Source organism: Chiloscyllium plagiosum, chromosome 3 (genome assembly GCF_004010195.1).
Source record: "Chiloscyllium plagiosum isolate BGI_BamShark_2017 chromosome 3, ASM401019v2, whole genome shotgun sequence".
Taxonomy (NCBI): domain Eukaryota; kingdom Metazoa; phylum Chordata; class Chondrichthyes; order Orectolobiformes; family Hemiscylliidae; genus Chiloscyllium; species Chiloscyllium plagiosum.
In genome coordinates, this window is record NC_057712.1 from 57,226,343 (window position 1) to 57,241,927 (window position 15,585).

General features: G+C 40.8%; 1 protein-coding gene across 1 annotated transcript in view; it reads right to left on the reverse strand.

Moving 5' to 3' along the window:
- gckr (glucokinase (hexokinase 4) regulator) overlaps window positions 1–15,585 on the reverse strand; it is a 65,220-nt gene that overhangs the window by 14,295 nt on the left and 35,340 nt on the right. Inside the window, 3 exon segments of the mRNA XM_043687503.1 lie at window positions 6,584–6,678; window positions 8,485–8,574; window positions 15,133–15,163. Of these exon segments, the coding sequence (XP_043543438.1) occupies window positions 6,584–6,678; window positions 8,485–8,574; window positions 15,133–15,163 (216 nt within the window).

Below are 15,585 nucleotides of genomic sequence, written 5' to 3' on the forward strand. Positions count from 1 at the left end.
AACTCCACCAATCTTCGTATTATCTGCAAATTTACTGACCCACCCTTCGATTCCCTCTTCCAAGTCATTAATAAAAATTACAAACAGCAGAGGACCCAGAACTGATCCCTGCGGAACTCCACTTGTAGCTGGGCTCCAGGCTGAATATTTACCATCTATCACCACTCTCTGACTTCGACCGGTTAGCCAGTTTTCTATCTAATTGGCCAAATTTCCCTCTATCCCCTGCCTCCTGACTTTCCGCATAAGCCTATCATGGGGAACCTTATCAAATGCCTTACTAAAATCCATGTATACTACATCCACTGCTCTACCCTCATCCACATGCTTGGTCACCTCCTCAAAGAATTCAATCAGACTTGTAAGGCAAGACCTACCCTTCACAAATCTGTGCTGGCTGTCCCTAATCAAGCAGTGCCTTTCCAGATACTCATAAATACTCAGGAATGTATTGATTATTTCTTTGACCCCCTTAAGCATCCCAGAAAACCATTCACTTACATAAAAACTGCAATAAAATTCTTCAATACAAATAAAAGATACATCCATGCTTGGTCTGATCTGGAATGAGATCAGGGTGGAGGGCGTTATAAAAGAAGCTAAAGAAATGCAGTCTCTCTAATCGCACCACTCCACTGGCCACAATATAAGTTTAAACGCTTTACTCAGTTACCAGCATGGACAACTATGTAGTTTATCTATATTAGATTTAGAATACAAAGATCCATCCACCAGGTTTCTTAAAAAATAAAATAATTTATTTATTTCAAAAATAAGAATTATTCTAAAATACAAATTTAATTAACGCATTTTGAAATATGGAAAAGAAAGTACAGATAATTAAAGGATTAGGAAGCTCTAATAAAGTCTGAGATGAGTTGGATGGAATGGGAGGAAAGTAATGTGAAGTTCAAAAAGATTACCATAATCTAGGATGATTGGATCGTCTTTTTCTCCATTATTTATTATAAGGTCTGCATTTTTGTAATTCCTGGCTATCATACAGAAGACAGTGCTTCAGATCTAGCTATACTCCGATAGGCAAGCTGTTCCATTCAGCCTCAACATGGACACACAGGAAATGTGGAAAATTACCATGATGTGTTCTTCCAAATAAAAGAGGACGTATCCAACCTGACCAATTACCATCCCCTCAGTCCATTCTCAATCATCAGTAGCATGATGGAAGGTATTGTTAACAGTGTTAATAAGTGGCACTTACTCAGCAATAGTCCACGCAGTTTGGGTGCAGTTAAGACCGCTCAGCTCCTGACTTAATTACAACCCTCGTCTAAACATGGACCAAAGAGCTGAACTCAAGAACTGAGGTGACAGTAACATCAAGGCAACATTTGACTGAGTATGGCATTAGAGAGCCCGATCAAAACATAGAGTAACAGGAATTGGGGGAAGTTTCTTCACTGGTTGTAGTCAAACTGTTTTCAATGCTTGGACACTTCGATCAGTTTATGTATTAAAAACACTTTACACAAGCACTTCTGTCGGTGAGGTAAACAAAGAGATACAGAATTTGGTTTATGGTTTAACTTGATTAACAAAATGTTCCTTAGTAAAAATACTATGTAAGCATTTCCCAAATTCCTACAATATTTACTCTTTATCTAGCTCTATGTATTACTTGCAACAATTGATGTGTTTGTGCTGGCCTAGTGTAATTCCTTCCTCTCTAACATAGGGCTGGCTCTCTCCCACAAAGGTGGGATTTCAGAGGTCAGAGGAGATTTTCTCCTGAGTCTTCTTGGGTTGCTGTAATGTTTTCTGCCATAAGACTTGCTGTGGTTTTTGCTGAGGGGGTGTTTTTATTCCCCAATTGCTCTGGACCTCCAGAATGTTCTGTGACCTTTAGCCAATGGGTCAGGAACTGGATTCAAAGCATCCAGTGGGGTCATGCCAACACCCTTCACTATTGTCATGCCAGGAATTCCCTCCCTATGGCATTTTGGGTGTACCTACAGAATGACTTGATAGAGGTGTACAAGATGATTAGGGGTTTAGATAGGGTTGACAGTGAGAATCTTTTTCCACGTATGGAGTCAGCTATTACAAGGGGGCATAGCTTTAAATTAAGGGGGGGTAGGTATAGGACAGATGTTAGGGGTAGGTTCTTTACTCAGCGAGTCGTGAGTTCATGGAATGCCCTGCCAGTAGCAGTGGTGGACTCTCCCTCATTATGGGCATTTAAGCGGGCATTGGATAGGCATATGGAGGATAGTGGGCTAGTGTAGGTTAGGTGGGCTTGGATCGGCGCAACATCGAGGGCCGAAGGGCCTGTACTGCGCTGTATTCTTCTATGTTCTATGTTCTATGTTCTATGTAAGACTGTTTTTCCTGAAGCGTCAGAGGCTGATGAGTGACCTTATAGAGATTTGTAAAATCATGAGGGGCATGGATAAGGTGATTAGACAAGGTGGGACTTCCCCTGGGATGGGGAAGTCCAGAACTTGAAGATCCAAATTCTCTCTTGGCTTTCGCAAGCTAGAAACAGTTCTACCTTCTGAACTGAATTATAGATTTTTCTGAATGAAATGTTTGAGCCTCCACGGAATGTATGGAATCCACTGCCTCAGACTGTGGCGGATGCTAGGACATGGAGTAAATTAAAGGAGGAAATAGAATTTAATGTAAACTGAGCAGGAAGGTGGAGTTGAGGCTGAGATGAGATCAGCCATTATCATGTAAAATGGTGGAGCAGGCTTGAGAAGTTGAACTGCCAACTCCTGCTCCTGGTTCTTATATCTATATCCAATTCCAGATGCTTATAAACTCCAGGACATACAAGTAGAAATGATCCACTTCCAAAGCTGATGTCATTGGAATGAGATTTTAACAATCTATAGCAGTGTTCAAAAACAAGCAAGGAGTTCTCCCAGCATTCTATTCAACATTTTCCCCAAAATCAACATCAGTAAACATCTAATCATTGAGTATATATCACATTGCCGCTGACCAAATGCATGCAGTTTTTTCCTTTGATGTAACTGCACGTCAGTGTTAGTCAATAGCATGTAAATTATTGTAAGACACTCTGTGAGATAAACTGGGCTTTAAGATATACTTTTTACAACATTTTTAACATTTATCTGTATTTCAGATATTACAACAGTGTAGCTTATATTCTTAGAAATACATGTGTATCCATAATATTATGATACAGCAATGATCTATTATTAATTATGGACATAACTGTCCAATAGGCTAAATTTTAATTGCAGCCTTTGAAATCATGTTAATCAAAATATATTGCAGTAAGCAATTCCCTCCCTATGGCATTTTGGGTGTACCTACAGAATGTAAGACTGTTTTTCCTGAAGCGTCAGAGGCTGATGGGTGACCTAATAGAGATTTGTAAAATCATGAGGGGCATGGATAAGGTGATTAGACAAGGTGGGACTTCCCCTGGGATGGGGAAGTCCAGAACTTGATGCGCTGTATTCTTCTATGTTCTATGTTCTATGTTCTATGTAAGACTGTTTTTCCTGAAGCGTCAGAGGCTGATGAGTGACCTTATAGAGATTTGTAAAATCATGAGGGGCATGGATAAGGTGATTAGACAAGGTGGGACTTCCCCTGGGATGGGGAAGTCCAGAACTTGAAGATCCAAATTCTCTCTTGGCTTTCGCAAGCTAGAAACAGTTCTACCTTCTGAACTGAATTATAGATTTTTCTGAATGAAATGTTTGAGCCTCCTGTGCTGGAATTGAAACTAAACCAGCTCTCTTAATGTATTTATTCTGCCTGCTACAAACTCAACAGTTTAAAGATTTTATCCATGAACATTTCTCCCAGGCAATTGACTATAATATCATGCCTTCTTGGAACTGATGCATTCATCTCACTGCACAAATGTCAAAAAGTCACATAAGTCTGCAGTGTAGAAAAAGGCCCATTGGCCTACTAAGTCTGCACCAGTCAGAAATGAGCACGCTTTTGTTCTAATCTCGTTATCAATTTCTTTCTGAACTGCTTAAAAGAGACCTTTACAGACTGATCTGTATCCATCTCCCTCTGTTTTTAATCCAAAATATGATTAATATAATACCATACTTGATCAAATGCTGTCTTGATGTCAAGGGCAGTCACACTCTCATCCCATCTTGAGTTCTAGACTTCTTTACTTGTTTGGATCAAAACTGTAATGAAGTTAAGACTGAGTGGGCCTTGTGGAGCCCAAAATGTGCATCTGTTTGCAGGTTATTGTGAAGGAAGTGCAGCTTGTTAGTCTGATTGATGGTACTTTTCATCAATATGATTTTGAGTAAAAGCATACTCCAAACTTATCCATTCAATAAAATTGGCAAATGTGAATATCAATGGTTTGCTGAACTATTGTTTATTAGAATTTTGATTCATTGCACCTTTATTTCAACCTCTGTTCTTGTATAACCGGAATAAAAACCTCATAACTCCCATAATAAATGCCAGTGGTCTCCCTCCACACCATTCAACCATACTGACAGTGTTCTTGCTGATTAGGTCAGGTATCCTGGACTGCCTGAGAATCATGGTTATTTCACAGTAGCATAGATTGACATTTATGAAGAAAGGGCTGACATCAATCACTATCTGCACATTAAGCAAATGAAATCCTTTCTTAGTTGATAAATGCAGTAGTACTTTCAGATGTGAGTTGGATCAATTGCAATTTGCACTTATGCGAATCAAGCTACTGAATATTTGATAGCATCTCTCTGTTGGATGCTTTGCCAGATCCATGAGCTGAAGGCATGACTGAATAGGCCATCTGTCACATATATAATGCACTGACATACTGCACTAGCCTGCTGTGGCTCATCTCACAAGTAGTTTTTTCAAAACAACCAGGTTCATACTGTCACTTGCACAGTCACTATAAAAGCTATGTCCCTGATGTAGAGTTTGTCCAGGAACAAACAGCTGTCACATCTCAGTTATTGTAGCCACAGACTTTACAGAAACTGTAAGGGAAATCCAGAGAATTTCTCTTTCGCTCGATGACTGTACACGCTGGATAGTGGAAGGTTAAGTGTTTCCTGCACTGCTAGCTGTTGCAATTGTGGGGCTTTTACCCTTTCTTCCTGTGTATCTTCATCATCTTCATTCTCAAAGCAAAGGAACAATGGAAAGCCAAGGAAGAAATTCATTGTATCCCTCAAGACAACTCTTTGTGTTCTCTGCAAATTTTTTCAAAGAAGGATCTTTCCAATTTTATGTTTTGGATGTCATTTCCAACCAAACCAGCAAGGCAATATTTCTATCTTGTGTGATCTCTCTGAATTTACATACTGTTCCTCGAACACTATACAGGCTGGCCCCACCACAGAGCCTTCATTGCTTATATATACACTAAATAGAATGACAGTAAATTTTTAAGTATAACAAAATCATCTGATTTATATGCATCTGGATAGTCTCCTAGCAAGCAGTTCAGGTTAGTCTATCTTAATCACTTGTTGAAAGTAACACTTCACTGTATGCTTCTCCCAAACATGCTTATAAACTCCCAAAATCAAGTAGAAGGTTCTGTTTATTAAAGACAATTTTGAATACCTAGCTTTTTTTGGGCTGTAACAGCATTTGTCAGATTTAATACTTACAGATGGACAACGAAAAACATTTCAAGGAAACGTGAAACAGAAAAGACCAAATAAATGCAAAAATTGTCATTTAGAGATTATTGAAAGCATTCTTCTTTAGTTGGCCATGATCAAAATAATTTTTCAATCACAAGTCAATGCACTGTAAACAATGCACAGAGCATTCTTCAAACTGAACATGATCTTTGTGTTTCATGCTTTGCATAAGACAAAATATCAAATACTGATGTCCATTTTTAGTGATGTGACACAGAAATATCACCACAGAAAAATCACGTAAAGAGATTGATAGAGTCAACATACACATGAAGAACCCTAACTCTGCAAACAAAAACAATATGCGTCTTGCTCATTTTTTGAATTGGCAGACGCATGGTGGTCCTTTATTTTCCCATTGGTTCCTCCATCTCAATGGCATGGTCAGAGTCCATGCGTGTTCCAATCAATCAGCACCCTGATGATAACATCAATCCATTGTTTACACATATTGCTGAAGTGTAAATTGCTGTGATCATTTGAAATTTGGCATTCTTGCATTTGTCTTGATGAATAAAAGATGAAAAGCTTTGACAACATATTTTAGAAATAATAAAGAACCCGTTTTGGTTTGGATTGTAAATCAGTTAGTAACTCCTCCACTACAAATTACAGCACCACAATCATAACTGAGTTTTAGGTCAAACCTAAGATTTCCTAACTGTCATTTTATCAGGTTGGTTATTTAATGCACTTAGAAACTGTATTAAACTTGGTGTATGAGCCTTCCATTCCAACCCTGATAAACCATAACTTTTACTGTAATGCACATTGCTTATGTCTCCAGTTGAACAGAGAAACCAGGTAAAATCCCTTTCCACTATTACATGCTTTTGCTATGGCCCCAAAGGATATCTAATAGAGAAGGATAATACTTCATAGTGTAGTGCTAGATCTTGCAACAACGTGTTACTTTTCTAAGTGATAAGCACTTAAAATTGAACTCTATTTACCTACTCCAAATGGTACACATTCACATGCATCAATGATTCCCATAATTCTAAGTGACTTCCATCCAATGTAGAATATATGGCCATTGTGTTGTAAGCTAGAAAGAAAATCAAAAAGATAGCATATATTCCTTCCGATGTGTAAAATCAGTGTGTGCTAATTATGTACAGAGTTCAAATTCATTAGGTCAGTGTTTTTCAAAAATTTGTGTGAAGATGTTTTCTGAAAACAATGCATTGAGAGATTAACTTTCTGGGCATCCAATGTAAGTAAGTGCAATCAGTGGTTAAGATGTTTATTATTCATAGATGACAATGGGGATTAATATTGCAATCTTTCAGCAAATGTTAAAACATTCAGAGGTCTGGCATCTGGATAGAAATACATACCTTTTGGAGGCAGTAGTATGTAAGGGTCAAGTATGAAACTTATAGTGTAAGTCTATTCTATAACTTATAGAATGAAAAAACATCTACCTTTGAAGCTTTTTCATGAACAATTGTATCACGCAAAATGTTTTACATCATGTCAGTTGTTTTTGAGGTGTAGTCACAGTTCTACAGGCTAATTGAATAACTAATTTTGCACATTCTGAAATCTCACAAGCAGCAGGAGAATTTTCAGAAATGTAACTTGTTTTTGGTCATATTAGCCAACAAAGGATTGATAGCTTGGACACTTGGAAAAGTGCTGAAAGCCTTTGGAAAGTACTATGAGTTACCTTATAACCATCTGAGCAGGCAGTTGGTGCCTTGGTTTAATTTTCAGCTCAGAGGGAGTGTTGCATTCTTACCAATTCCAAAAGTGTAGCAAAATCTTACTATTGCAATAAAACAACTTGATGGTTTATTATAAATCACATTAAGAAACAAAACCAAAGTCAGGTTAAAGAGTCAATATCCTGTCAGTTTAAAGGGATCCCTCTCCCATTCACCAAATCTTCAGGAGAAAGGGTGTAAAATCCAAAAATGTATTTATTCCCATTTAAGTCCAATCCTTACGTTCTGTGCCATTTTAAAACACTCAAATGGCTAAACATTCTTAGGGCTGCTTCAAAATGTGACATTTTTCTTACACTTGGCTGATTGCAGTCACTGCATTTGGTTGCTGAAAGTAGCATCAGTGGCAGAGAACAAATAAATATTTTAAAACATTTGGTATTCAGTTCACTCTGAACGTGAACTGAATGCCACTTGTATTCGCTGACTGTTGTGCCACTTCTTCTCCTCTTGTTCTCAGTTTTGGTACTACACTTCTCAACAGCCACTGGGTGGCAGGCAATACCTTTCAATGAAAGTTAATTAATTCTTATTAGTTGTAAGAATCTCCAATTAATGAAATTAGTAGTACTTTAATGTTGACAACTTCTTAAGCCTTACATTTGGTTGGGTGGAACAGTTCTCAGAGCTAATTTGCATGCCTTCCTTGTAGCCTGAAATTCTGAGTATTTAGCTTATTACCTGGATCAAGTCAGAGGCAGAATTTGTTCGATAACACTCCTGGACTATATTCAAGTCTGCACGAATACCTGCCTTACAAGTATGACTACTGCAGCTGGTCACACCATCTGTCCTATGAGTCTGCTGCAATTTAATTACTTGGGGAGATTATAGATGTTCTGTTAGTGTTAACATCTGGCCAGAATTATTTACTGATATTAACTTATTTTTTGGTAGCTGTAAAGGAGAGGGAATTGTATGTTTAATTTAGGCATCATTACTGACCACAGACAAAAGGAGCTATGTCACACTGACATCAGATCAAATTAAACTGGTTACCTAGGTTTCCGGAGCTCGAAATCAATAGTTGTTTCCTGCTGTCTTTTGCACATTGTAATGTTTAATAATGCCAGTTTCTGTTTATTCACAGGAGTGTTGACTTTATTTTACTACAGTGGCCTTACCTTGCACCAGTCTGCTTCACTAAAAGCAGCAATCTTTTTACTGTGAGCATCTGAGCTTTTTCATAACTTCTCAGCAAGTCCAGCAGACTCCTGTGAATTTCCAAACAACCACACTCATTCTTACTCATCTCAATTGTATTATTTGAATTTTACTTTTCTAACAAAATATGCATCAGTTTCACATCCAAGCCCGTTTGGGATTTGCACAAGTATCACAGTAATGTTATGTACTTTGAGAATGTTTTAATCCATCAGTTCAGAGATAGTACTACACATCTCTGGAGCTGTTAGGACTTGAACCCAGGCGTCTCGAAGATTTATGAAACCAAGCACATTTCCACCATTATTATATTTGTATTACCAAACTGATAAGTATTTATATTACTTGTTCAGTAACCAGACCACATTATCAAATGCAAGGTGTATGTCATTACACTAATTTGAATAGTAGCAGCTTGGTAATCAAATTATTTACCACTCAGTCAACAATAACTCCCATTATATATTGTTGTGTTAGAGGACTATTAATTCTGTGGTCTGGACTATGATTCAATGATAGAAATTCAAAACAAATGAACCATAGAAACTTTAAATCCATCCAGTTTAATAAATCTTGAGAAACAGCTAGTATCAGTAAAAATAGCCATATAACTAGTGAATTATTGTGCAAACCTATCTGGTTCATAAATGTCCTTTCGAGAAGGAACTCTACTGTACTTAATAGTCTGACCTAAAAGTGACTTAAAAACCTTGTTAGTGCAGTTGTTTCATAAATTCCATCCAAAATGGTCCTGAAAAAATACTGAACTGTGAAGGAGAAAACTTTTCAGCACCTTCTCAAGGGCAAACAGAGATAAGCAACAAACACTAGCATGTTAACAATACTCTCGTCCCTTAAATGAAGATAACAGACATCATGAACCCAATAGAACTTAGGTCTGCAAGCAAAATCAGAAATTACGGGGAAAACTCAGCAGGTCTGGCAGCTTCTGTGCAGAGAAAACAATGTTAATGTTTTGAGTCCAGTGACCTTCTTCAGAATACTGAACACTTCAAAGGGTCACTGGACTTGAAATATTTACGCTGTTTTCTCATGCATAGAGGCTGAGTCAATAAAGTGTGGAGCTAGAAAAAGCACAACGGGGATCTTTCATCAGGACCTGAAACGTTGACTCCCCTCCTCCTCTGATGTGACTTGACCTGCGGTGCTTTTTCCAGCTCCATACTTTATCGACTCTGACCCTCCAGCATCTGCAGCCCTCACTATCTCCAAATCTGCACAGAGGCTGCTGATCTGCTGAGGTTCTCCAGATGTTTCTCTTTTTGATTATTTCAGATCTCCAGCATCTGTAGTTCTTTATTTTATATTAAGAAGTGCCGGGCACTGTTTTATTTTCAATAACCTAATTTAGTGGTCTAATTTAATTTATTCAGATTGCCTTCAACAATTTTAATTTGAAAAGTATATAATAAATTTTTGCTATTATAAAAATATCTTTGAAATAGATAGATAATTTGGATATAGTTGAAGAAATTGGTCCTGAATTTCCTGTAGCCAAGGCATAATGGGGTGGCAGTAATGTGGACAGAAAACGTGTGGTAAAGCTGGAATATTTAGAAAGACTGAGAAACATGAGATTTCTACCCAGATGAGGCGCCAACACTAGTTTGCACTGATGCCTGGAATGGACAGAACTCCATCTTCCTCACTAAAGGCGCATCCTTACCCAATTAATTTCCACAGTTCTCAACCATACAGTTACTTCCTAAAACAAAACTGGCATTCAAGGTCTTTCTGAAAAAAAAACATATTTTATTGGCAACTTTCATCTTGCCTTCACCAGGCCAATTAACAAGAAAGCACAGCCAGTCAGGCAGCACCTAAGGAGCAGGAGAGTTAAAGTTTCAAGCATAAACCCTTCATCAGTAATGAGCGGGTGGCCCAAAGGGGCTGAGAGATAAATGGGAGGGGGTGGGGTGGGGCTGGGCAGGAAGGTAGCTGGCAATATGATAGGTAGATGAAGGCGACAGGTTGGAGAGCAGGGTGGAGTGGATAGGTGGGAAGGAAGATGGACAGATAGGACAGTTCAAGAGGGTGGTGCCAAATTGGAAGGTGGGATCTGGAATAAGGTGGGGGGAGGATAAATGAGGAAATTGGTGAAATCCACATTGATCCCATGTGGTTAGAGGGTCCCAAGGTGGAAGATGAGATGTTCTTCTTCCAAGAGTCGGGTGGCTAGAGTTTGGCGGAGGAGGAGGCCCAGGACTTACATATCCTTGTCAGAGTGGAAGTGGGTGTTAAAGTGTTGGCCAGAGGGTGGTGGGGTTGTTTAGTGCATGTGTCCCAGAGATATTGTCTGAAGCATTCTGCAAGTTGGCGTCCTGTCTCTTCAACATAGAGGAGCCCACATGGAAAGCGACGGACACAGTAGATGACGTGTGTGGAAGTACAGGTAAATCTCTGTTGGATGTGGAAGGATCCTTTGGAGCCTTGGACAGTGTTGAGGTGGGAGGTGTGGGCTCAGGTTTTGCACTTCCTGTGGTGGCAGGGGAACGTGCCAGGAGTGGAGGGTGGGTTGATGGGGGTGTGAACCTAACAAGGGAGTCAGGGAGACAATGATCTCTCTGGAATACAGATGGGATGGGAAGGGAAATATATCCCTGGTGGTGGGGTCTGTTTGTTGGCAGCGGACATTGTGGAGAATGATACGATGTATCTGGAGGTTGTTGGTGGCAGGGGATCGTGACGACCGTGGAGGGGGGGCGAGGGTGGGTTCTGTCCTTGTTGCGATAGGAGGGGTAGGGTTCAAAAGCGGAGCTGTGGAAAGCCTCAACCAGTCCACCCTCCTCACCCTTGCAATGCACAACCCTCAATTCCCTCCGCTCCAACCCCAACCTCACCATCAAACCAGCAGATAAGGAGGAGTTCAGTGGTAGTTTTGCACACCAATCTCTACAGCTGAAGCCAGGTGACAACTCCCAAACTCCTCCTCCTACTGCCCTCATGACCACAACCTCACCTTCCATCACCAAACCATCATCTCCCAGACCATCCACAACCTCAGGGGATCTCCCACCAACAGCCTCCAGCCCCATAGTCCGGGAACCCCGCACTGCTGAGTTCTACCTCCTACCCAAAATTTACAAACCTGACTGCCCCAGTCGACCCATTGTCTCAGCCTGCCGCACCAAACGTATCTCTGCATACCTCGACACTGTCTTGTCTCCCTTTGTCCAGGAATCCCCCACATATTTTCAGGACACCACCTACGCCTTCCATCTCCTCCGTGACTTTCATGTCCCTGGCTCCTAATGCCTCATCTTCACCATGGACATCCAGTCCCTGCACACATCCATTCACCATGACAAAGGCCTCCAAGCCCTCCGCTTCTTCCTATCCCGCTGAGCCAACCATGACCCTTCCACTGACATCCTCATCCATTTGGCTGAACTAGTCCTCACCCTTAACAACTTCTGCTTCCAATCCTCCCACTTCTTCTAGATCAAAGGGGTAGCCACAGGCACCCACATGGGTCCCAGGTATGCTTGACTCTTCATTGGACACGTGGAACAATCCATCTTTCACAGATACACCAGCACCATTCCCCACCTTTTGCTCTGTTACATTGATGACTGTATTGGCGCCACCTTGTGCTCCCACAAGGAGGTTGAACTGTTCATCAACTTCACAAAAACTTTCCACTCAACTTCAAATACACCTGAACCATCTTGAACACCTCCCTCCCCTTCCTGGACCTTTTCATCTCCGTTTCTGGCGACCGACTTAACATGGACATCTACTACAAACCCACTGACTCCCACAGATACCTGTACTACACCTCCTCCCACCCTGCCTCCAGTAAAAATGCTATTCCTTACTCCCAATTCTTCTGCCTCCACCGCATCTGCTTCCAGGAGAACGAATTCCACCACAGAACATCTGAGATGGCCTCCTTCTTCGAAGACTCCAATTTCCCCTCCCACATAGTTGACGATGCCCTCCAGTGCATCTCCTCCACTTTCCACACCTCTGCACTTGAACCCCATCCCTCCAATTGCAACAAGGACAAAACGCCCCTATTCCTCACCTTCCACCCCATCAACCTCCGCATACATTGCATCATCCTCCATCATTTCCACCATCTACAAACAGACCCCACCACCAGTGATATAGTTCCCTCCCCACCCCAACAGCATTCTGCAGAGACCATTCCCTCCGTGACACCCTAGCTCGGTCCATACCTCTGAAAAAACTACCCTCCGCTCCTGGTGTCTTTCCCTACCACTGCAAGAGGTATAAAACCTGGAACAGTCCAGATCCACATCCAACAGATCCAACCTGGAACATCCACCTGTACTTCCACACATCATGTACTGAGTCCATTGCTCTCGATGTGGTCTCCTCTACACTGGGGAGACAGATCACCAACTTGCAGAATGCTTCAAAGAACATCTCTGGGACACATAGTAAACAATCCTACCAACCTGTGGTCGAACACTTAAACTCCCCCTCCAACTCTGCCAAGGACATGCAAATCCTGGGCTTCTTCCACTGCCAAACTCAATAGGAGAAACTTTGCAGGATAAGGGAATGAGGGGTTTCTTGAACGGACATGGGTGACTTGAAAGTATAAACTGACTTTTCATGGAGATAAATAGTGCACACGTATTTACTTGTGTAAATTACAGGGTGAAAGGCTCACTCACAGTGGAACTAAATACTAGCCCCATTGGGATTAGCTCCTTAAGGAGGTCATTAAATATCCACTTAAGAGCCTGAATGAGCAGAAAGGCAGGAAGGCCAAATATGCACTTTCCTTCCTCAGACTTAGAGTCATAAAGATGTACAACACGGAAACAGACCTTTCGGTCCAACTCATCCATGCCGACCAGATATCCTAGCCTAATCCAGTCCCATTTGCCAGCATTTGGTCCATGTCTGTCTAAACCCTCCCTATTCATATGCCCATCCAAATGCCTTTCAAATGCTGTAATTGTACCAGCCTCCACCACTTCCACTGGCAGCTCATTCCATGCATGCACCACCCTCTGCGAGAAAAAGTTGCCCCTTAGTTCCCTTTTATATCTTTCCCCTCTCACCCTAAACCTATGCCCTCTAGTTCTGGATTCCCCCAACCCTGGGAAAAGACTTTGTCTATTTATCTTATCCATGCCCCTCATGATTTTATAAACCTGTATGAGGTCACCCCTCAGCCTCTAACGCTCCAGGAAAATCAACCCCAGTCTATTCAGTCTCTCCCTATAGCTCAAATCCTCCAACCTTGGCAACATCCTTGTAAATCTTTTCTGAACCGTTTCAGGTTTCTCAACATCCTTCTGACAGGAAGGAGACCAGATTTGCACGCAATATTCCAAAAGTGGCCTAACTAACGTCCTGTACAGCGACAACATGACCTCCCATCTCCTATAGACATTGCTCTGACCAATAAAGGAAAGCATACCAAACGCCTTCTTCAATATCCTATCAACTTATGACTCTACTTTCAAGCAGCTATGAACCTGCACTCCAAGGTCTCTTTGTTCAGCAACACTCCGCATGGCCTTTTCATTAAGTATATATGTCCTACTAAGATTTGCTTTCCCAAAATGCAGCACTTCACACTTATCTAAATTAAACTCCATCTGCCACTCCTCAGCTCATTGGCCCATCTGATCAAGATCCTGTTGTACTCTGAGGTAACCTTCTTCGCTGTCCACTACATTTCCAATTTTGGTGTCATCTGCAAACTTACTAACAATACCTTCTATGTTCACATCCAAATCATTTGTATAAATGATGAAACATAGTGGACACAGCACCGATCCTTGTGACATACTGCTGGTCACAGGACCCCAATCCGAAAAGCAACTCCCCAGCACCACCACATGTCTGCAACCTTCGCACCAATTCTGTGTCCAAATGGCTAGTTCTCCTTGTATTTCATGAGATCTAACTTTGCTAACCAGCCTTGTTGAATGTCTTACTGAAGTCCAGAGATCACACCTGGCGCTCTGCCTTCATCAATCCTCTTTGTTATCTCTTCAAAAAAACTTAATCAAGTTCAGGAAACATGATTTCCCACACACAAAGCCATCCTGGCTATCCCTAATCAGTCCTTGCCTTTCCAAATACATGTAAATCCTGCCCCTTAGGATTCCCTCCAACAACTTGCTCACCACTGATGTCAGCCTCACCAGTCTATAATTCCTTACCAGCTTTCTTAACTGGTGAACCACATTAGCCAACTTCCAGTCATCCGGCACCTGAGATACAAATATCTCAGCAAGGGGGCCAGCATCACTTCCTTAGCTTCCCACAGAATTCTAGGGTGCACCTGATCAGGTCCTGGGGATTTATTTACTTTTATGCATTTCAAGACATCCAGCATCTCTTTCTCTGTAATATGAACATTTTTCAAGACGTCACCACCTATTTCCCTACATTCTATATCTTTCATGTCCTTCTCTACTGATGCAAAATACTCATTTGGTATCTCTCCCATCTCCTGCAGCTCCACACATATGCTGCCTTGCTGATCTTTGAAGAGCCCTATTCTCTCCCTAATTACCGTTTTGTCCTAATATGTTTATTAAAATCCCTTTTTAATCAGAGTGAAAGCAGGACAGTGGCAAGATTAACCATCTCACCTGATTAATCTCCTTAACTCCAAGCATTCAACTAAAGAGGCAAACATATTTCACCATAGCCTCTTACTTTTGAGAACATGGATAGACAAATTATAGAAAATGTCATACTTATTTTTTTTTGGCTTATGATCTTCTTATATTTAATTTTATACCAATTATGGAAGCTTCTTATTTTCAACATTAGAATAGTAACATATCAATGGGACAGTATCAAGCATATTTAATTATAGGTAATGTTTACTAGTTAGAGCATTGGGGTGGGAAGACTTCATTATTAGTTACATAATAGAAGTTTACATGTTCATCCAGTGTAACTTTTCATCAATAAATATCATATGCTTAAATTTAGGTTATGGAGTTCAGTGCTGGGTTTACGTCCGCAATGAGTCTTGGTTAATACTGAGATAACAGAATATCCAATGAAACTAATAGTTCTCCTGTTGATCCCTTTAA